This window comes from Aquarana catesbeiana, linkage group LG01 (assembly GCF_042186555.1).
Source record: "Aquarana catesbeiana isolate 2022-GZ linkage group LG01, ASM4218655v1, whole genome shotgun sequence".
Lineage (NCBI taxonomy): Eukaryota > Metazoa > Chordata > Amphibia > Anura > Ranidae > Aquarana > Aquarana catesbeiana.
In genome coordinates, this window is record NC_133324.1 from 149,633,477 (window position 1) to 149,657,743 (window position 24,267).

The 24,267-nt window shown below is 39.6% G+C and overlaps 1 protein-coding gene across 2 annotated transcripts in view; it reads left to right on the plus strand.

Moving 5' to 3' along the window:
* Positions 1–24,267, plus strand: part of VCAN (versican) — a 135,837-nt gene that overhangs the window by 54,271 nt on the left and 57,299 nt on the right. For both annotated transcript variants that reach the window (XM_073624461.1, XM_073624462.1), the window contains exon 7: positions 9,916–12,729. In XM_073624461.1, coding sequence (XP_073480562.1) covers positions 9,916–12,729 — 2,814 coding nt within the window. The remainder of the gene's footprint in view (positions 1–9,915; positions 12,730–24,267) is intronic.

A 24,267-nucleotide genomic window follows, 5' to 3' on the forward strand; every position in this document is an offset into this window, starting at 1 on the left:
CTGGGGATGAACGGGTGCCGGAGGCAGGGATAGCAACATCATGGGGAAGAACTGGGGCACACAGAATCTGGTGTAGCTGTGCATGGTAGTCAATCACCTTCTAACTTCAGCTTGTTCAGTTAAGCTTTGACAATAAAACCTGGACGCTGATTGGTTTCTATGCAGAGCTGCACCAGATTTTGCACTCTCCAGCTTTGGTAAATCTCCCCAAAAAATATTCATTAAGGTGAAAGGAACTTTAAGTAAAATGTTGGTTCTTGGACTCAGAGCAGTCTTGTGTAAGATCAAATGGAGCTCCCTACAAGATGCTAGTGTTCCCCAACACATTGTCAAAAGCAGATGAACGTCTCAGAAAACTTTTGAATGGAGAAATCAATTCCCCCATCCAGACATCTGCTTGCCAGTTCTCCAGGAATCTGCACCACAGACAATGCTCTAAACATGAAATTTAATTCAGGACAGGATAGACACTACCTTCTTTGCCGCTGAAACACTTGCATTCAGCTCTGTAATTGAAGACTAATGTCGGGATGTCGGGATCAAAGTTGCCAACCCCAATCCTGCAGTTTTGTCAATTTCTGGCAAGTATACTTTGGTCTAAAATGTATCTAGGAGTTGGTGCGAGTACTCCAAGCATTTTGAACAGAAGGAGATGACTGCTTGAAATTTAGGAGCCATCCCTAGTCCTCCAAGGTTCCCATTGTGATTGACACATTTGAATAAAAATGTCACCCAAGGTAAAGTGAAAAAATAGGCAGTGATTTGAAAACATGGAAATGAGTAACTACTCATTCGTCATGTCAATGGATGCTAAGATGATTGGACGCAACAACTGACTGTATAGATTTCATCCAAAAATTTTACAGACGAAGGAAAGCATTTAGAGCTTTTAAGACCAAAATGGGGCAAATGCATTCTTTAAGACCCAGAACTGTAAACAGGTTTCTATCAAAATCTTTCTGAGACATGGGAATACATAGAGAGAAAAATTATGGTGGAGGACAGAAGCAAAACTCTATTCTGTGAGTTTAGGACATTTTTTCCCATACCCATGTAATCATCCCAAATCTCTGAGAAAGCCATCAGGTGTCTTTTCATTTCTGATAGAGCTGGTGGGGGTGGACCTCAATGCAGCTGTAGATTGCACTCCAGTTTTGAACCCTTGTTTTGCATAGCACATATAGAACTCACTAAGTCCTGAGAGGGTGGAAGAAGACTTATGGGTTGGGGAACTGGAATCTGACTGGGAAGAATGAGAGAAGCATTTGACACAGTTCCCCATAAACGTTTACTGTACAAAATAAGGTGCGTTGGCATGGACCATAGGGTGAGTACATGGATTGAAAACTGGCTACAAGGGCGTGTTCAGAGGGTGGTGATAAATGGGGAGTACTCAGAATGGTCAGGGGTGGGTAGTGGGGTCCCCCAGGGTTCTGTGCTGGGACCAATCCTATTTAATTTGTTCATAAATGACCTGGAGGATGGGATAAACAGTTCCATCTCTGTATTTGCAGACGATACTAAGCTAAGCAGGGCAATAACTTCTCCGCAGGATGTGGAAATCTTGCAAAAAGACCTGAACAAATTAATGGGGTGGGCGACTACATGGCAAATGAGGTTCAATGTAGAAAAATGTAAAATAATGCATTTGGGTGTCAAAAATATGAATGCAATCTATACACTGGGGGGAGAACCTCTGGGGGAATCTAGGATGGAAAAGGACTTGGGGGTCCTAGTGGATGATAGGCTCAGCAACGGCATGCAATGCCAAGCTGCTGCTAATAAAGCAAACAGAATATTGGCATGCATTAAAAGGGGGATCAACTGCAGAGATAAAACGATAATTCTCCCGCTCTACAAGACTCTGGTCCGCCCGCACCTGGAGTATGCTGTCCAGTTCTGGGCACCAGTCCTCAGGAGGGACGTACTGGAAATGGAGCGAGTACAAAGAAGGGCAACAAAGCTAATAAAGGGTCTGGAGGATCTTAGTTATGAGGAAAGGTTGCGAGCACTGAACTTATTCTCTCTGGAGAAGAGACGCTTGAGAGGGGATATGATTTCAATTTACAAATACTGTACTGGTGACCCCACAATAGGGATAAAACTTTTTCGCAGAAGAGAGTTTAATAAGACTCGTGGCCACTCATTGCAATTAGAGGAAAAGAGGTTTAACCTTAAACTACGTAGAGGGTTCTTTACTGTAAGAGCGGCAAGGATGTGGAATTCCCTTCCACAGGCGGTGGTCTCAGCGGGGAGCATTGATAGCTTCAAGAAACTATTAGATAATCACCTGAATGACCGCAATATACAGGGATATGTAATGTAATACTGACACATAATCACACACATAGGTTGGACTTGATGGACTTGTGTCTTTTTTCAACCTCACCTACTATGTAACTATGTAACTATGTAAGTGCTTTTATGCAGGATAGAAAGGTGTCTACTTGCACTGTTGATCCTTAGTTTTGTGTGCCTGGGGTAATTGAGTACTCTTACCCTGTCACACTTTGGGGATTTCATCCAGCAAAGAGACTAAAAGTCAGTCTCCCACAAAGGCTAGTTATAACAAAACTTTTGTTGCTTGTCTGACCATCAATTAAGCCAGAACACCCTGCAGATTTGGATAGGAGAAAGAAAAGCCCAAGACCTGACTCAGGCATCCAGTGCGATGTCATATATAAAGTTCAGTGTAATGAACATCTAGTCAAAAAAATAGATATGATGAGTAGCAACACCAGCAGCCTCCAAATTCTTGCTTACCAATGAAGATCAGTCAGCCAAAGTCTTGGAAATGAGTGCAGAGGCAAGCATGGGTGAAAAGTCCATTCTAATGAAGGAGTAGATGGATAAAGAAAGTGCTTTCAACTTCTTCTCAGCAGGGCCCTTAAAGGACAGAGCCTCTTGGAAGGCGCACATGGGTTGGCTACAAGAGGAGTAGACCATTTCATGACAAAATCCCCCATATTGGATAGAGCCTACTGCCTCAATTAGAAAGGAAGCAATTGCTGACTGAAGTTCAGCTATTAGGGTTCTTCTTTTTTAATGAAGAGGGGGACTCAGAACCTAGCAATGAGCCTCCTTTAGGGTTTCTGACAGAATAAGAAATATTAAACATTTCTGCATCAAACTCTGCTGGGATGGTGGTGGTGGTGGGTGTTTTATGAGGAGGAACAACAAGGTGCACTAACTGATTCCTAAAATTTTGCAAAGCAGAAAAAATACACCCTGCTGCGAGACAGAAGAGCAATGAACACCCAGGGAACAAAGGGGCAGTTCTGACTGGTATTTGTAAGAAATACAAAAGGACAGAATCTTTTTCCAAGATCAGTCTTGCACATATGGTCCTGATTGAGATATCACCCATAGCTATAAAGCAAGTGTCCTTTCTTTTGGTGCCAGACATTTTGTCTATAACAATAGTACCTAAAATAAAAGAAGATACCCAAATCCTCCGGGAATAATCATAAACCCAAGCCCAATGTAGGTGCAGAAAAGGCTGAGTGGAAGCTTGTGGAGAAAACTGCTTCAGTGAGTCACCACACCAACTATGAAGCCTTCAGATTTTTATTGTCCTGAATACTGATTTCCCCTTTCAGGGTGTTTTCATAGAACCTTCTGTTTATGTTCTCTAGCCGTATGGCTGGTTTTCTTTGTGGCTCACAGTTGATGGTATTGTGTGTGTACGTGTGCTCCTGCATGTTTTTGCATGTTCTGATCCAATCCAAGGCCATAAAAAAATACATTCTGTTTAATGAATGCATACTTTACTTTGTATTATTTTCCCCAAAATGTCCAAATCCAAGAAACCAACAAATCGAATGACTTTTTTTTTAATTTTACATTTTTTTTTAGCTAATAAACTTGATCTTAACAATTGATTTAAGTCTGCTTGGATACAAATCAAGTCCTATCTGCTATTGTTAATATTTCTAAAGAGTAAATACAAAGATTACAACATTCTTACCTCTAGTAGCAAAAAGGAGAAGGATTTGTACTATCTTTCAATCTTAGCCATGTAAGCATGGTATAAAAGCAGAACACGTGTCAACAACATGAAGGATCAAAGACTGTATCCTTATTTGCACTGTCTGTGGTTCGGAAGTTGACCATGCATCTCTTCATACTTGGTCAGATGGTCTTTGATCTTCAACTGTGTTGTATGCCTGAATGGTGGTACAAAACACATTGATTTACAGTGAGTGTAAATAATCAGTATTTATAAATACCCTTCTTCATACCCAGATAAGATCTCTGTGTTTTTATGTTGATTTCAGTGCATATCTGGAAAAAAATGGTTTTATGCTATCATTTACAACTGGCTTAACTTAAGGCCTGTGAAGCAGATGTTAACAAAGAGGAATGATGTCACCTTTTGCAGCTGTGTAACAGTAAAAACCTTCTACTCCTCCCTTGACGACTAACTAAATCCCTGTGACCTTTAATATTAGTGTTTGAAATTTTGTTCAGCTGTAATATTAGGAAAAGAATCTCTGTCTCTAGGTCACTTTCTAAGTCCTGTAGTCCTGTTTTAGAAATTGATTGAATATGGAGAATTAGGATTAGCAAGGTAAATGTGCGTTCGGGGGGGTGGGTACAAACAAATCCAGGTGTGATATTGCAGCAAGGTGCATGGCACTGCATTGCTATGTGTTCTTTTAGAACTTTTTGTATTGTTGTTTGTATCCATGAGACTGGCACATATTTTCAGTAGACAACATCCCAGTGTTGTCAGAGTTGCCTGTCTGGTCCATCAGTGATCATGTGGGTTGCTTTTGAAGGAACAGAAAAGTATAAGGAATCCTTACAATAGATTAAGAAAATCACTGTATGTTTGCATGGAAGGGTAAAAAAATGCATAGAACTTATTTGAAAATTATGAATGGTGAAAGTCCACAGATCTTTTACAAATGCCGTATGTAAACTACACCAAACTTGCATAGCTAGATAGTCAACATCCTATATTACAGTGGCCTTTCTTTATAAAAAAAAAACAAAAACCTTGCTACAGAATAGTGAAGCAAAAATAGAACTTCCGCTTATCCGGTTCCTTCCCCCCTCCAGTGTCACATTTGGCACCTTTTGGGGGGAGGGGGGAGCAGATACCTGTCTAATACAGGTATTTGCTCCCACTTTTGGTAATAGATCGCCGCAGAATCCGCAGGGATCTACCCCATGTCCGGCCTCTCCTCCGCCCCCCCCGCTATCTTCTGGGAGACACACAGGTCCCAGAAGATAGCAGGGACCAGTCAGGATGCGCAGCGCAACTCGTGCATGCGCAGTAGGGAACCAGGCTGTGAAGCCACAAGGCTTGACTTCCTGATTCCCTTACTGAAGATGCCGGCGCCTGCACCTGGGAGCCGAGGGACAAGTCGGCTTCGGGTGAGGGCATTGCGGGTGCCCTGGACAGGTAAGTGTCCTTATTTTAAAAGTCAGCAGCTGCAGTAATTGTAGCTGCTGACTTTTAATGTATTTATTTTTTTTGCTTGAACTCTGCTTTAATGCATTTGGCTCCCCTGGCAAAAACAGCACCAACCTGTAACTAGTATTCATCAGAATTTTTGTGTATAAAGTATATAATCAAAGAAGTGCCACACTCCCGTCCAGCCAATCTAGTGTAGACTTGAAAACACCCTCAGACCATGAGTCACACCCCCTGACCTGTTTCACCCCACCCACCAAAGTTTAATCATAGGGTACCCTATGACTAAGCTCCAGTAGGCGGAAACATGTCAGGTGGCATGGCTTTGGCGGAGACTCATGGGCTGAGTCCATTTTCAAGTCTACACTACAGTAGGTTGTTTGGATGGGAGTGTGGCACTTTTTTAATTGTATACATGCATCAATTCGGATGAGCACCTTTTGCAGCCTGCACCTTTCTCTCTGATGATTGCGGGAGTTTGTCTTCCCTAGCTTGAGTGGCATTCATAATCTAGCACCAATATACACATTACTCCACATCATTTCTGCAATAAAGAAAAACTTTTTTTCATGCAGAAAATATGTGTATATATGAGGTGAATGAGCCCTTAAAGTTGCCCCTCTGCTGTGATCATCTTTTTTATGCTTGTTTTCCAGGTCCTAAGCTGGCTTAGAATTTTGTGATTAAGTGTATGCCAAGCCAAAAATGTTTTTCTTTAGTTTTGGATTGCTTGGCAGAGCTAGAAAATATGCACCTAAAGTACTTCCATGTGCGTTTATGTGCGTATGCGAGTAAAATCTGCAGATCTTCACATCTGTATCCTATGTTTCTTGTGCACAGCTAAATGCAGCATGCATGCTCATATGTAGACACAGCTGTAGGTATGGGTTGATTGATTGCTATAGTGCTGCATTTAGATGCTCTATGCATCTAAAGACATTTTCTATGCCCGTGTGTATGAGCTATAAGAAGCCAAAATATGTGATCCTTCTTCACGTGAAAAAAGTGTATCTTCCCAGTTGCAGGCTTGGAGCACCTGTTTTCAAGGCATCACTGTAGGAAACATACATCCTCTTATCTACATACCAATCACCTGAAAATAATTGAAATACATTTTGGTGATTCCTTCCAGTAAAAGGAGAATATCTTCTCACAGCAAAGGAATTTTCTGTATACAATGTTTTATATGAGTAATTGAGTCAAGAATAATGGTATTAGTAAAGATCTGGGCAATAGATTAAAATGTCAGCTTTCACTCATAACTGACCAGTTATAAGATAAATCAAGGCATTTTAGTTCCTTTGAACTCATAGTGATGGTGGCACACCCTCATACTTTGCTGCCTTGTAATCTGTGACATCACACACATCTGGATTTCAGCAGGGAAACACTGACTAAAAAGGTACATGGTGACGAGTCATGCAGGTTTAAATAGCTCATTCAAATGATTTATTAATACACACGGCATGTAATAGGAATTTCAGTGAAAAGGCATTGATAATGTTTATGGAAACCATCTGCAATAGTCCTTATCAGTTTTTATATACGTTAAAAAAAAAAAAAAAAAGCAAAAGTATTGTCACTAATCATTAAAAGGTACCACCCAGATATTACTTTGCTAATACCGAACAGTACTTGTTTTGCTTCTTGATTGGAATTCCGATTATATTTAATATGCAGGTGGTGCTCCAGATAGCATCTGGAAATATAATTCCTGGTCTTTGTTATGTGTATATTGAAAATTTCACACATAAATATGGATTTCCCTTTACTTCTTTAAACTCCCCTTTACTATCATCTTACTTTAAAAATAAAAATGTGTGCAAATGTTGGCCATTTGGATTAGTGTGTTGGAGAAGATATACACAGATACTTTCCAACATGTAAATTTCTACCCCACATTTTCCACTACATCTGGATGGCAGAAGCTTACAAAGACTTAAAGTGATTGTAAAGTCTTGTTTAAAAAAAAAAAAAAAAAAACATGTTATACTTACCTGCTTTATTTCAGTGGATTTGCACAGAGCAGCCCAGATCCTCCTCTTCTCAGGTCCATCTTTGCTGCTCCTGGCCCCTCCCTCCTGTCGAGTGTCCCCACAGCAAGCAGCTGTATTAGGGGGTTCTGGGGAGGCTGCTGCAAACAGAATGATTTTTATCTTAATGCATAGAATACATAGAATACATTAAGGGCTCTTTCTCACGGGGCGGATCAGTGATGATCCGCCCCGTAAACACCCGCTTGCTCAGCGGGGATCGCTCTGCCGATCCCCGCTGAGCAGGAAGATGACAGGTCTATCGCTGCACACTGTGCAGCGATGGACCTGTCAGAGCGCCGCTCTCCCCTATGGGGGATCGGGTGATGACGGACCGTAGTGTCCGTCGTCACCCGATCTGATCCGAAAACGGATGGAGAAGTAGGTTTTTCCTCCGTTACACTTTTTGGATCGGAGCGGGTCGGATGTCAGCGGACATGTCACCGCTGACATCCGACGCTCCATAGGGATACATGTATGTCCGTTTTTCATCCGAAAACGGAAGGATGAAAAACGGACAAACGGATCCCTCGTGTGAACGAGGCCTAGGATAAAAAAACCTTCTACCTTTACAACTCCTTCAAGTTGACCATAGCTGATGCAATTTACTTTCCTGCAACCACAGGTTGCATGAAAGAAAATCACTAAATTCCCCCATCAACACAGTCAGTGTTGATGAAGGAATCTCTCCTGCGGAAATATTGTGTTCTCCAGGCGGGGGTGGGCAAGAATAGCTGTCTCTGACGGGAGAACACGGGGATTATTGCTAGCAGCTATAGTAAATTGCAAAAGTCCATCAATCAACTTAGGTACAATCAGCCTGCCCATAGATGGTTTGAATCTCGGCTGGTCCCTGCTGAACCGCCTGAGATTTGAACCATCTATGGCCGACTTTATTATGAGGTGTGAAATGTAAAAGTGAGTGTAATTTTTACTTGCTGCAGAAATTCTATTGATACTATGTTCTTCTAGTTTTGGGGTATATTACCAAATAAAGATGAATTTAGGGTGGGTTTACACCACAATCACATGGGAATGTGCTCCTCGTTTCTGTGTGATTCGTGTGCATTCCCCTGCAGTGCGATTTGGCAGCCCATTCATTTGAATGGATTGGAAAATTGAACTTGACTGCACAAAAAGTAGTAAAAGTGGCGCATACTGTGGTACCATGCAATCCAGTGCCTGCAAACACACTGCAATTGTGACCCTTATTTGGGGTGCCGTTAAAAAACGTTTTGAACATGGTGCACGGAACTCGTATTTCCAGCACCGTGTTCTGGTGTTGACCGGCAAACTGGGGATGGAAGTTTTTATTATATTTATTAAGCTTTCATATATAATATAATCGCAGAGCTTCTTCCGTAACACAGTGCAAGTATCAGACTACAAGGTACAAAGTGCAGTATTCACAGGGATCACTAAGTACAGTATGCATCTTGAATGAGTCGGCTTCAGGGTTGGAGTTCTAATTAGCATGTCTGTGTATTGTGATTAGGTGTAGCATTAATTTCTGCAAATAAGAAAGAAAAAATCATCTGAACTTGCAAAGGGTTTCTCTAAGACCCCATACCAGTTCAATGCAGGGGCCTGTGCTGTGGTAGTAACTGAGGAAAACACTACATCTCTGCAAGATGCAGACATATTCACAATGACAATTGGGTATTGCCTGCAATAGCTGACCCTTTGTGACCATGTGTGGCTTTAATAGCACCTGGCATGGCTAAAGTACTACGTGCCATTTTGCCCTGTCTGGCTTAAGTAACATGAAAATTCTCATTTGATAATTTTGCACTTACCACTTTACTTTTTATATTGCTACACTGTTGTGAATAACGCCATATGTATCAAGTTTGTAATAAATGGCTTTTAGAAAACAATACATTACATACAGTAACTAAAAGTAGCTTTTGCCTCAATGTCTTTTCAAACTCTCTTTCTAAAATATAATTGTATGCTTGTTGATTGTATATCAAACTAGTATTTTCTTACCAAGTGTACTGTCGGTGAATTGTATGTTAAGCTGGAACCTGAAAAAACATCCGCAACATTTATGGTACAACTAATTTATGGTATGTTATGAAAATAACCCAACACAGATAGACTTAAAAACATGATCAGTCTATCTTTAGACAGCACAGGTATTTACCACATGATTCGAGACAGTTTACAAGAACAGGAAATTGCTGTTTAAAATGAAAAAAATGCAATATAAAAGTATAAATGTTTGGCAATAATTTGTGAGAATAAGGAAACCATTGAATATTGTATATTTTTTGAGTAATATTTTGGCAAAAAGCCTTTACAAGCTACTGAAACAACATCGTAAAATACAGCTTTATTTCACGTTTATTGTAACAGGTTCCACATATTTTTAAATATAAATAGTTGACTGGAAAATAATGTACATTAACAGTACAATTTTGATTATGTTTTAATTAAGTTCTTGTTTTAACTTTTCAGATAAAAAAAATATCACTGAATCTGTCTCGGTTAAATTGGTATTACCGACAGAACCCGTGACTCAAAGCATCCTGAGAAAAGTGGAAATACAGCCAATTAAGGTTACTCCAAAGCCAAGTGTTCCTACAACACCACCAGCTGTGAAGAAAGATGAAGTGCAGTCTACTGTACAATCTAGAGTTGTGGAAGATACTCACAGCAAACCATCAGAACCTTCGGAAAGATCTCCAACATTGTTAGAAAAAGAACAAACTACAGTGACTCCAGTGGCTACCGATATAGAACAGACCGAGAGTCAAAGGGAACAAGCTGTAACTTCACCTTCAAAGACTACTGATGAAGACTCATCTTATCCTTCAGATACATCAGAACCCCCACAGAATCTTGAAGCTACAACTATTCAACCAGGTGCTGACAAAGATCAAGATCAAGAACCCTCCACTTATACTGAAAGAGCCCATGTAGGAACACCAGAAATATCGACTTATTCCCCAAAAGATATTACCTCCCAGCTTTCCCATGAAACAATGGAAGCCAAAAGCGCAGAAAGTTTTTCAACAGTTATTATACCAGACTTTACAGATGCTACATCTACTACAGAGGTGATTGAAGATTTTGCAGTTAACACTGTGTCGGGGCTAAGCTCTGAGCAGGCTGCTGTGACCACTAGTGAGCCACTCACACCAAAAGATCCAGAGGCTTTCAGTGTACAGACCAAGCTAGAGGTATTCACAGTATTTAAACCTGACACCAGCACCCTATCTACACTAGATGAAGTTACAGAAACAATCAAAACATCCACAGCTGTTGGTACAGTATCAGAAGCCACTGATGAAGAAGAAGACACATTGCCAAAGAAGACTGATTCTACTATCAGTGAACCCATAGAAGAAGCAGAAGTTCCCTCTGAAGATGAAGAATCAACTGGTACAGTTGTAACTGTAGAGGAGCAGGCACAGACAACTAGCCTACCCATAGAAGAAAGTATTTTTACTAAAAAAATTGAAATTCCATCAGATGAAATAGTCGAAACAGTTTCTACTTTGGTACCAGATCAGCCAGAATCCATTGATCTAACAACAAGATCACCATTGCAAATGAAGTATGATGTGACTGATGAAGTTTTGATAAGTACAGTTTACCCATCTGATAAAACAGAAGGCTCAGGAATGCTTGAAGAAGATGTGCTGCCTAAAGGGACAGATCTGGATAAAAAAGAACAGTTTCCATCAGCTACGCAAGCAACCTTTGAGAAAACCCCAGAATATGGTACTGCATCACCAAAAGATGTTGCAACTGTGACAGATGTGACAGAGGAACAGGTGCCTCAAACAACTGTTGCTCCTAAAGTTCAAGAAGATGTAATAGCTATCCAAGGGGAGATTACCACTGCTTCTCTACCTATTTCTTCTGCAGAGGTGGACAGTGAAACTGAAAAACCTGTCACAGAGGTACAACCAGATACTAAGGTTACATCAGAAGTGGAAGAAAAATCTGTAGAAGGTATAGAGACAACACAAGGTCCATCCAGTTTTCAGCCTGCCTTGTCTTCATCAGAAACCCCTGCTGCTATTACAGATCAACCTAGAGATGTTACTGAAGGTTCTGGAGACGATGTTATTGTTCCATCATCTGCTGTGACTGATACAGCTACAATTACACCAGATAGAGTTAAATATGTTGCAGGGACTGATTTACCAACTACAGATGTGACAGAGGAACAGGTGCCTCAAAAAACTGTTGCTCCTAAAGTTCAAGAAGATGTAACAGCTATCCAAGAGGAGATTACAGCAGCTTATCTACCTATTTCTTCTGCAGAGGTAGACAGTGAAACTGAAAAACCTGTCACAGAGGTACAACCAGATACTAAGGTTACATCAGAAGTGGAAGAAAAATCTGTAGAAGGTATGGAGACAACACAAGGTCCATCCAGTTTTCAGCCTGCCTTGTCTTCATCAGAAACCCCTGCTGCCATTACAGATCAACTTAGAGATGTTACTGAAGGTTCTGGAGAAGATGTTATTGTTCCATCATCTGCTATGATTGATACAGCTACAATTACACCAGATGGAGTTAAATATGTTGCAGGGACTGATTTACCAACTACAGATGTGACAGAGGAACAGGTGCCTCAAAAAACTGTTGCTCCTAAAGTTCAAGAAGATGTAACAGCTATCCAAGAGGAGATTACAGCAGCTTATCTACCTATTTCTTCTGCAGAGGTGGACAGTGAAACTGAAATACCTGTCACAGAAGTACAACCAGATACTAAGGTTACATCAGAAGTGGAAGAAAAATCTGTAGAAGGTATAGAGACAACACAAGGTCCATCCAGTTTTCAGCCTGCCTTGTCTTCATCAGAAACCCCTGCTGCCATTACAGATCAACTTAGAGATGTTACTGAAGGTTCTGGAGAAGATGTAATTGTTCCATCATCTGCTGTGACTGATAAAGCTACAATGACACCGCTAAAAGAGATCATATTAGAACCTAGGACATTGCCCCCATCAACTAGCACTCAGAAACCAATTTTGATTGATGGGGAGCCTGATGAGGAGACAAGTAAAGGAACAATAGTGATTGGTGAATCTGTTGCTCCTATAAAGGCCACAACTGAATCTGATCTGACAAGTAAAAAGCCAGTAGCAGAAATTGATTCAGAATATATCACCAGTGGAAGCTCAGAAGAACAAACAAAAGAACCACCTTGCGATGAGACCACTGGTACAGCTCCAACTGGGTCTACTGAAGAAGGTATTCAGCAGTTACATTCTATCAATGTCATCATCGTCAATATTCCTGAAAATGAAACAGGTATGCCTTCTATTCTCTTGTTATGTCTTGTCGTTGTATGACTAGATACGTTGGTTTGTGTTTTCGATGCAATGGTCATTGTTTTCCCCTGCCTGTCAAAAGAGAGCATTTACTTTTTGTTCAGTGGGCTGTTATTCATACAAAGTATCCACCATCACAACTTGTTTATTTTTAATTTCATTTTACATGTTTAATGCACATCACTATTTTTTTTACTTAAATAAGAACTACACAATTTATTCAATATGCACAAGTTTATCATTTAAAAACTATAACTTTGCATTCCTACGTATGAATTTTTCATTCTTTTAACTGCTAGGGCTATGTGTAGAAGTTGCTCCTGTGTGACCAATCCTCCTCTTCTGCTTATCAAAGCTAAATGATGAAAAGCACAGCCAGTTTTTCTTGCCATTTATAAGTAGCGTTGTTAGTCAGTTAGGGGTTGATATACTAAAACTGGAGAGTACAAAATATGGTGCAGCTGTGCATGGTAGCCAATCAGCTTCTAACTTCAGCTTGTTCAATTAAGCTTTGACAAGAAAACCTGGAAGCTGATTGGTTTCTATGCAGAGCAGCAGATTTTGCACTCTCCAGTTTTAGTAAATCAACCGCTTAGTATGTTGTAGAGGAGTGAAGTAGACACTGGGCTTTAGTCTGTGATGATGTCAGGTTTATGTGTACGTGTTACTGCTTTCCTTTTGCAAGATACGTAATTGAAAATATGATAAATGGATATTTTTTGTGATTTTGAAAGCTTTTAGTTTTACAACAATATCCTGTTTGTTTAATTAGACTGGAGTTTGCTTTGCACCAACATTACTTAAGTTTAGGATGCTATTCATATTTATTAATTATACAAAGCCAGGTTCTGAAACAAGTGTGCGTCTGTTCTTGGTCTGTAGAAATGGCATTTTTTGATGTGTACATTTATGGTCTGAGCGTAAGAGCATGATTAAGGCAGTGGGTGCAGGTGCATATGTTAATAAGGAAAATAAATGACACAAGTGTTCCAGTGTGACAGGAACAGGTCTAATGCAGGTGTAAAAATTAATTTAAAAATGTGCACACCACAGCTAGGCTCTATTGGAGAGTATCTTCTACTGTATTATCCATGTACAGATATCAATGTATATTAAAGCAGCATTAAATACAAAAATGTAATATACCGCAGCTTACTAATCCTGAGATGTGGTGGCTGCATTTGTTTTCTTTCAGGTTTTTTCCCTTCTATTTTTACCTGGTGATCTGGCCAGTAACACACCTCCTGTATTAGAGTGTCCCCACTCTGGATGAAGGGGCACAGGGGGCAGACAGTAGCATTGTCAATCTGAAAAGAGGGTAGTGTTAAATATACTAGCAGATTTAAATACACTAACAAATTGAGCCCAAACTCCAGCTCACGCTTTATAACCAGTTACAGCAAACTATTTTTATCATTTTGGTAACACAGGTTCTACATAACTAAATAAAAGCTGTTCATTGTAAGCACCCCCACCAGTGCTGAAAGGTAAGTCTGATCCCTGTAAACTAATGCATTTGGAAGGCAGATTGTTTTTCTGTTTCTGTTGACTGGCTGGATCACCAGATGACAATAAAAGAAAGAAAACTAATGCAGACATCACATCTAAGAAATGGAATTCTGCAATATATTACATGCTTTCTTTGGGTTTAATACTGCTTTAATGATACATTGGCTGGTCATATATTATACATTTTTGTTGTACAACTTTCCTTTAGGTTTACCAAAACCATATCATATGGGGTAAAGCCTAAACACTCTCAATGTGTATGCAGTCAGGCAGGCCCTTGCACTACATAGTTGAAGGGAAACCTAAAGGAAATTGAATAAGTAAATTGTATAATGTATGGCCAGCCTTTTATATTAAATACAAGTAAAAACAAAATTCATGAATATAAATGAAGTGGGTTTTGTAAGTCCTTAACACTAGTTTGACCAGTTCACTGAGTCAGAGTTTTGTTTTGTGCTGCTTCAGAAAAAAAATTACTATAAACCAAAAAGGGTGGGACAAGTCGAATGCTGGCCTGGGAATGGATGGTGGAATGTAATAATATAACTTTGGTCTCTGACAACATATAAAACATCTATGTATGTGTCAGCTATGACTAAGTTGATTTTGAGAAGTACTTACAGTACATATAGAATTATACAATAAATGCTGCCTGTTTGTGCTGTTAGGCACTGAAGATCAATTTTATGGTGGGAGGAAATACAGGAAAGTCTGCTGGACAAATCCACACCCATCCATGGGCCCCATTTTGGCCAGACTGGTTGCTGTGATGGTAGTTTATTGACTAATCCATAGATACAGTATACTATTTATATCTGGGCCAGAGTGTAGAAGGCACTCATTAGACTTTGTTAGGTGGAAACTAAAAGGAAATAGTTGAGCCGGAGTTTTATTGGGTCACTGCTCCCCTCTTTAAAGCTTTGTTAATATGTATTTAATATAATGACATTTGTAAGTCAGTGCCTTGGGCAGCAGGGTTGGGGGGGGGGGGGGTATCACCAAGCCTCAAAGTTAGAAAACTGTAATAACTTTTTCCTTATTTTCTTTTCCTCTTCTGTTCACTTTAAAAGACATATGGTTAAATTCAGCAAGATAACTTTAGGGGTAATGAGGTACAAAGGAGGGTGTAAGAACACATGTGGCCCTTTTTAGTAGTTCAACCATCTCTTCTTTCTCTTGTTTATGGTTGATATATAACCCTGCATATAAAGCAGACCCCATGGTGCCACCAATAGTGCATTGTAGGAGTATATTTTACTTAAAGCGGAACTAAACTGTATCTGAGCACCACAATCTGAAAAAGCAATATTTTATTGTGTATGCAAAGCAAACTCGCCCATCCATCCATGTCTCCATGCTTTATTTTGTTGAGAAATTACTTTGAAGAACACCCTTCTAGCATTTCTAGCCAGAGCCATCTTTAATAAGGGCAGATGAATCATGTAGCATTGACTTTCTGGAATCTATCTGTACTTAGCACAGGCATGCAGACAGGAGGGCATGTGTGCCCCTCCTCCCATTGAAAAAAATGTCCATGAATGCTCCTGGGATGCGTGACATCATTTTATCCTAGGTCAGGAACAAGGAATCAACTGAAGAAATTAAAAAAAAAGTTTAAAACAAGCAAAAATAAGATATTTTTCTTGCTATTTACTAATGCTAGTAGCATAAGCATTAACCTGTTCACAACCGCGCTATAGCCGAACGAAAGCTACAGCGTGGCTGCACTTTGCTGAGAGGCCGTCATATGGCATCCTCCCGTGTTCGCGCTGCCTGGGCACCCCCTGAGGCATGCATCGGCAGTGATCTGTGAGTGCTGCGTCCTTTGGAGCCAATCACGGCAGGTCTTTATGTAAACAGGATCTGCCAGTTATCTGCAAACTTCTCCTCACGCTGACAGCGCGCGAGGAGAGGAGAGCTGATAACTAGCAAATCCACACAGGGGACATCTACACTGATAATCAGGGCACTGATCATTAGTGTCCTGAATATCAGTGCAGCCCCAACAATGCCCACCAGTGCTGTCAATTAGTACCCAGCATTGCAGCCTGTCGGTGCCTAACAGTGCCACCTATCAGTGATGCCTATCAGTGCCGCCTATCATTACAGCCTATTAGTGCCCATCAGTGCTGTCTATCAGTGCCCATCAGTGCCGCCTATCAGTGCCACTTATCAGTGCCCATCAGTGCCTCCTCATCAGGGTTGCCTCATCGGTGCAGCCTATCAGTGCCCATCAGTGCCTCCTCATCAAGCTTGCCTCATCGGTGCAGCCTATCAGTGCAACATATCAGTGCTCATCAGTAATGGAGAAAAATTACTTATTTACAAAATTTAATGGCAGAAACTAAGAAAACATTTTTATTTTTTTTTATTCTTTGCCTTTTTTTGTTCATTTAGCATAAAATGAAAAATCCATTTGTAAATGAATACCTCCTCCAAAAGAAAGCTCTATCTGTCTCAAAGAAATTACAAAAATTTCATTTGGATACAGCGTTGCATGACCTCACAATTGTCATTCAAATTGTGACAACGCTGAACTCTGAAAATTGGCCTGAGCAGGAAGGGGGTAAAAGTGCCCAGTAGGCAAGTTGTTAAAATAGTTAATGTTGATTATTTTCACTGTAAATAATCACATGACACATGGGACGCAGCTTGTAAAAAGGACATTGTCCTTTATGTACACCTAGAGCAGTGTGGTGATGGTACTTTCCCTTATACATGACTCATAGTTGTGCTACAGTCCATTCTATCTATCTATCTATCTATCTATCTATCTATCTATCTATCTATCTATCTATCTATCTATCTATCTATCTATAAGTATTATTAATTAGGTACCATTAATACCTTTGTGCATGTACAATTTTGGACGGAGACACGCCCATGCCTATACATGCCAGCTCACATTTTGTATATATTATTAATTAGGTGTCAGTTAAAACTCGCTCACTCTACTTGGGATTTTAGCATTGTCCCACAAAATTACTGCTAAGCAGAGCAGGCCATGTGCTGTACTGATGCTTCATGTTGATGCTTACACAGGGTTTAGACCCATGGCTCCAACAGAGAAATGGAGCAACAGGTGAATGCAGCGAAGATAAGAATCATCTGGGGGTTGAGTGAGCTTTCAAAATTAACCTATTGCTTTGCCCAGAAAGGGCAAAGTGCTAGAGTCCCAGTAGATAGAATTAGAACCAGTAGTGTTTCAGGTGATTGTAGCCGTATTTTATGCACTTGCAACAAGAACAATTGAGTAGTGTCTGTGATACCTTTTTTAATTTACACTAACATCCAAATTATTCAATAGTGTTACATTTTTTTCCTATGTCAAAGAGTGGGCATATCTCCCAATAAATTAATGCAAAATAAGATTACCTTAAATTAAGAATGGTAAAGCAAAGCCCCAGTGAAACCTCCCTTTCATGACCCCTTTATGACTGCTACAGGGGCAGCTCAGTACTTTCCTGGATCAATCACTAGAATAACTATGGCTAGAGATGTAACTTCTTTCATGGAAAAGAGGACAAGCCTCATACTGCCGGTTTTGGTGGGACTAGAAAATTCAGGAAGCATGTTGAAACCTGTAGCTTTACAACAGCTGGAAAATTGGAGGTAAGCATCTTATACTATAAAAGATCATCAAGAGAACATCTGCTAAAAGTCTAGAATGAGTCATCTATTGATCAGAGAGAGTCATTTTTCAAAGTTCAGCTAAATTTTAAGAGCATTGTAACAGAACATTAACACCTAACTAAGTAACTCTCTCTAACCATGACAATGCAGAAATAAGGATGTTTAATCACACTATACAAAGGGATAATTAAGAATCTTAGCATGTCACAACCTTCTAGCACCATATAACTAACATACCTGTCTGCTGCTTGCTTTTGCACTCTGTCTTATTAAACGATGCAGGTCACGGACCTCAGCTGGTTCTGTAGCTCTCCTTCAACTGTGTCAGATTATTTCATATATCTACTACATGTCCACTTAAGTATGTGCTGCTTTGCGGCCAGTGCATGGAACCACAGCAAGCAGAGGTGTTATAAGGCCTATGGACCACAGCCAGTATCTTGATCTTGATTGTCTCAATATTTATAGTTACATAGTGACATAGTAGGTGAGGTTGAAAAAAGACACAAGCCCATCAAGTCCAACCTATGCGTGTGATTATAAGTCATTATTACCTTGTATATCCCTGTATGTTTTGGTCATTCAGGTGCTTATCTAATCATTTTTTGAAACTATCGATGCCCCCCACTGAGACCACTGCCTGTGGAAGGGAATTCCACATCCTGGCCACTCTTACAGTAAAGAACCCTCTACATAGTTTATGGTTAAACCACTTTTCTTCTAATTTTAATGATTGGCCACCTGTCTTGTTAAACTCCCTTCCGCAAAAAAGTTTTATCCCTTTTGTGGGGTCACCAGTACGGTATCTGTAAATTAAAATCATATCCCCTCTCAAGCATCTCTTCTCCAGAGAGAATAAGTTCAGTGCTCACAACCTTTCTTCATAACTTATATCCTCCAGACCCTTTATTAGCTTTGTTGCCCTTCTTTGTACTCGCTCCATTTCCAGTACATCCTTCCTGAGGACTGGTGCCCAGAACTAGACAGCATACTCTAGGTGCGGCCGGACCAGAGTCTTGTAGAGTGGGAGAATTATCGCTTTATCCCTGAAGTTAACCCCTTTTTTAGTGCATGCCAATATTCTGCTTGCTTTGTTAGCAGCAGCTTGGGATTGCATGCCATTGCTGAGCCTATCATATACTAGGACCCCCAGGTCCTTTTACATCCTAGATTCCCCCAGAGGTTCTCCCCCTAGTGTATAGATTGCTTTCATATTTTTGCCACCCAAATGCATTATTTTACATTTTTCTACATTAAACCTCATTTGCCATGTAGTTGCCCACCCCATTAATTTGTTCAGATCTTCTTGCAAGGTTTCCACATGCTGTGGAGAAGTTATTGCCATTTTTAACTTAGTATCGTCCACAGAGATTGAACTGTTTAAACCATCCTCCAGGTCATTTGTGAATAAATTAAATAGGATTGGTCCCAGCACAGAACCCTGTGGGACCCCACTACTCACCCCTGACCATTCCGAGTATTCCCCATTTATCACCACCCACTGAACTCATCCTTGTACCAGGTTTCAATCCATGTACTCACCCTATGGTCCATGCCAACGGACCTTATTTTGTACAGTGAATGTTTATGGGGAACTGTGTCAAATGCTTTGCAAAATCCAGATACACCACGTCTACGGGACTTCCTTTATCTAGATGGAAACTCATTTCCTCATAGAAGGTTATTAGATTGGTTTGGCAAGAACGATTCTTCATGAATCCATGCTGATTACTGCTAATGATACAGTTTTCATTACTAAAATCTTGTATATACTGTAGTCCCTTATCATCCCCTCTAAGAGCTTGCATACTATTGATGTTAGGCTAACTGGTCTGTAATTCCCAGGGATGTATTTTGGGCCCTTTTTAAATATTGGTGCTACATTGGCTTTTCTCCAATTCGTTGGTACCATTCCAGTCAGTAGACTGTCAGTAAAAATTAGGAACAATGGTCTAGCAATTACTTGACTGAGTTCCCTAAATACCCTCGGGTGCAAGCCATCCGGTCCTGGTGACTTATTAATGTTATTTTTCCCAAGTCTAATTCTAATTCTGTCCTATGTTAGCCATGAGGTTGCTTCCTGTGACGTGTCATGAGGATAAGCACTGCAGTTTTGGTTACTAAAGCCCCCCGATTCCCTTGTGAAGACTGAGGAGAAGAATAAATTCATACCTTCGTCATCTCCCCATCCTTTGTAACCAGATGTCCTTCCTCATTTTTTTGGGGGGCCAATATGGTCTGTCTTTCTTTTTTACTGTTTACATACTTAAAGAATTTCTTGGGATTTTTTTTTTCTCTCCTCCGCTATGTGTCTTTCGTGTTCTATCTTAGGGCCCTAATTGCACCCTTGCATTTCTTGTTGCATTCTTTATAAAGTCTGAATGCTGATGATGATCCCTCAACCATGTATTTTTTGAAGGCCTTCTCCTTGCTTTTATATGCATTTTTACATTGTTTTATTTGCTCTTTTAAATGTATTACCCAATGGGATGCATTGGCTAATGCCCTTATTTAATATGCTCTTAAAGTGAACCCATTTCTCCTCCGTGTTTTTATCCCAATGTATGCCTTCTAGCAGGGTTCGTGGTTTAGGAGTTGGCTCTTTTGAAATTCAATGTCTTTGTATTTCCTTTATGTTTCCTATTTGTGTGATTTATACTGAAGCCAATTGACCTGTGATCGCTATTTCCTAAATTGCCTGTATTTCCACATCCGTGATCAAGACTGTATTGTTGGTAATCAGTAGATCTAGTAACGCTTTATTTCTAGTTAGTCCGTCTACCATCTGACCCATGAAATTGTCCTGCAAGACATAAAAGTGTTTTGAGTAGAACAACTTGAATCCTTTTACATGTTCTGAACATTCTTGGCATGACAGAATATTTCAGCTGATGAATGTACTTAAAGGCACATATAACATATGAGTACCGCAATTGTGTGGGAAAGTAAAAAAAAAGTAGCTGAACTTATCTTTGATGTTGATTGTAACAGAAAATAGGTTTTCTTTAAGGTAAGAGTAATCCTCTTCATTGGGAGAAATATTACTCAGCCCTTCAGAAGGGAACAAGGTTGCAGAAAACATACAAATAAAGTTAACCTTGACAATGGATACAATTGAGTTGGTGCCATCATTCTTCATATTATTCATATAGATTTCAGATCAGGTGGAAAAACTAAAACTAAAATACTGCAGCAAGAAACATCTCCTCACACTCTTCATAGATATATGCCTTTGACCCAAAGAAAAGAAGGTTGTGAGTCTTGGAAAAGAAGGGTTAGCCCTGCAGGGTCTGGCCACAAGGTCCCAGAGCGTGCTGTTTTACCCAGATTGAGAGATAAGCTGTAGTGGATCCAAGTGACCTATTTACCACAGAATTTGTCATACTGATCATTGCGAATGGCCACCCACTGTCTGAGACCCTTTGGGTCCATGCAGTCTTAGTTGGAATAGTGGGCTTCCCCCAATGTAGTGAAATCAAGATTTTGGCTGCTTCTATGAGGTGTGGCAATGAACTAGCATTATAGGAGTTAATTTATTAAAGGCAAATAGGCTGTTGACTTTGCAGGGGAATTTGCTTAGTGAACTTTACAAAGAATACCTAATCACATGCCACGGAAAGAAAACATTTTGTGTTCACATAATTTAGTGATGGAAGTCAGCAGAGCTTCAGTAAGCTCATTAACTAAGCTCTGGGGCAAATTTCCTTGCAGCGTGAACAACCTACTTGCTTTTAGTAAATTAATCCCACAATGTTTGATAGGCATTGAAGGCAAATTAGAAAGGAAAGGGAAGAGGGCTTCCGGGAAGTCCCCATTCAGGATGGCTTTGATTTTCATTTTATTGTCTTGTCAAAAAGTACAATGTACTGGCCAGTTTAATCGCACATGCAACAAAGTTTATTCCACATCTTTTACCAACACAGTCAGAACACTGTTGGTATATCCTAGCCGGCAGGGCACTCTGTAACAGTGGGTGAGGAGTTTAAAATTGGTGTCCTAGATTTTAGTGTTGATTGAGGTAGTGTGGGTAAGTTTTAATGTTTGCAAAAGCTGAGCATCTGTAAAAGTTCCCATTCCCATTCTTTAACATGTCTGCATTTTTCATTTGTAGTGGTATGTTTTTGATGGTTAGAGTTGGTCAGATAATTAAATTACTAACTTACTTCCTCCAACAAATCTAAGAATTTGGATATCTACTCATCATAATGAGTATCAGCATTGATAATTTGATCACTGAAAGTTAAGCAAATCCTGTTGAGGATTAAAGCTATTTGACACTTTTTTGTTGTAAATGAAGACCCCGTTCAGCATTAGCTAGAATTGACTTAGTTTTTACAAGGCAAGCTCCAGCAGTTATAAGGTGTCTACTTTTTATTCTTGTTAGCCATGCTTGCATTTAGTAGCAGGGCAGCTAGTAAACCTGTGAAACAACTGCTAATGTGAAAAAGAGTTTCTACATAATAGTGTTTTGTTACTGGCATACTTCACATAGTCCTGGCGTCTAGGGGATATTTTAAAACTTGTCACTACTGAATTTTACTGACTCACAAAAGAATAGATTTCACAGCGACACTGCATTGGATTTACAGCTTAGAAAAAAAACTTTCATAAAACAGTTTGAATAGACTTCTGTATTCTGCTCTCCCTTTAGCAGTATTGAGCCTGCTTAACAAGCTGAATCCTTTTATGAGATCAGCCATATCCATTCATAATTTAGGGGTTTCATTTAGATGGGCTCCCATATCTTAACTTCTTTTGTAGGCTTCCTTAGATACAAGGATGTGTTGCTGCTATATAGTATACAGTTCTTAGGTAACATATGAAATCCTCCCAGTCTTTTGTTTGTTTCCAAGGAGACATCTCAGTGTTTGACACTGCAATTACACACTTGGAGTCCTCTACTCCAGCAGAAATCAGTGCTTTAGAGTCACTATTGCATTATTGCATTGCCAATTTAAAATAAATTCAGAGCTTTAAAATAAAGTAAAGTTTTAAGTATTGGAGGGCCCAGAAGGGTGACCTCTAGGCATTAATGCATAGTTTGGCTTCCAGGAGTTGTCTTTAAAGCTGTCAGTTAAACATCACAAGCAGATTGTTGTGCTTTATCTTAAAGTCGAATACAAATATTAGAGGGAATTTATCATAAGTGCTGATTATTTATTTATTGCTAATATTTACATAACGCTGACATATACTTTTATGGAGTACACAGATCCATTCACAACAGTTCCTGTCCCCAGAAGGAATTCACAATATGTCCCCACTCACAATCATACTAATTGGTATGTTAAAAACTTTGAACCTCCATGGCAATGCAATCCTTCACCTCCCAGACTAAATGTTAATTCAAAGGCACAGAGTCTGAGCCTGTTCAGTCTCTCTGTGAGTGCCACAATGGCCGCAAATACTCGATAGGCTATATTATTGAGAGTTGCTCTTGCCATTGGAGGTTCCCATTTACTTTCAAATACAGCTATATTGTATAACTTGCTTTAAAATGGCTTTCTACTCACTAGCTTCTCATGAAGTTCTTTGTCAATCCCTGCCTATCTCTTCCTGCTAAATCACAAAGATTCTTAATTCTTATGCTACAATATCAATAATGGAAAGTACAAAACCTAGAAACGGGTCACCAAATACCATATAGTGGACAAGATAAACTCCAGACTTTTTAAAATATTCCATTTTACCTATTAATGGGTTTGCAGTGGAAGGATCACTATATTATCTCCCTTTTATATGCAGGTGAATTTGTTGTGTGGGGTTTAGAGATCAGATTTGCCCAGTTGCAAACCAGTTTCTCATAATTACAATTTGGATTAATCTGAATATTTTCTAAATCTCTTAAGGGCCACTAATTTTGCTTTCAAAGGCAGACTGAAAGCTAAGGCTGCATATATATATATATATATATATATATATATATATATATATATATATATATATATATATATATATATATATATATTCATTTATATATACAGTTTAGGATACCCATATAGATGAAATGATGAAATGGTCATCTCATTTCAGTCCAGGCAGTGTGACTAGACATGTAGAAACTACACAGAGGAAACCAGACTGTAACCTAAGTGAAAAAATACACTTTATTATAAAACATAAGAACACAAGTGACATTAAACATATGTAGCGCCACCCCAGAAGGAGCCGCTTGGTGAATTTGGATTCTCTGATCTCTGAGTCAACTCCAAGAATGGCCTCGGCCCCTCTGGCACACCTGGTTAAATAAAACTGCAAACTCATTTGAGGACACATGTGGAAAATACTGTTATCCTGGCTATGGCTTATCACAAAAAACAGACACACATCTGGTAGTGATAAACAAATTGAATATATTATCATGGTTTAAAGCACA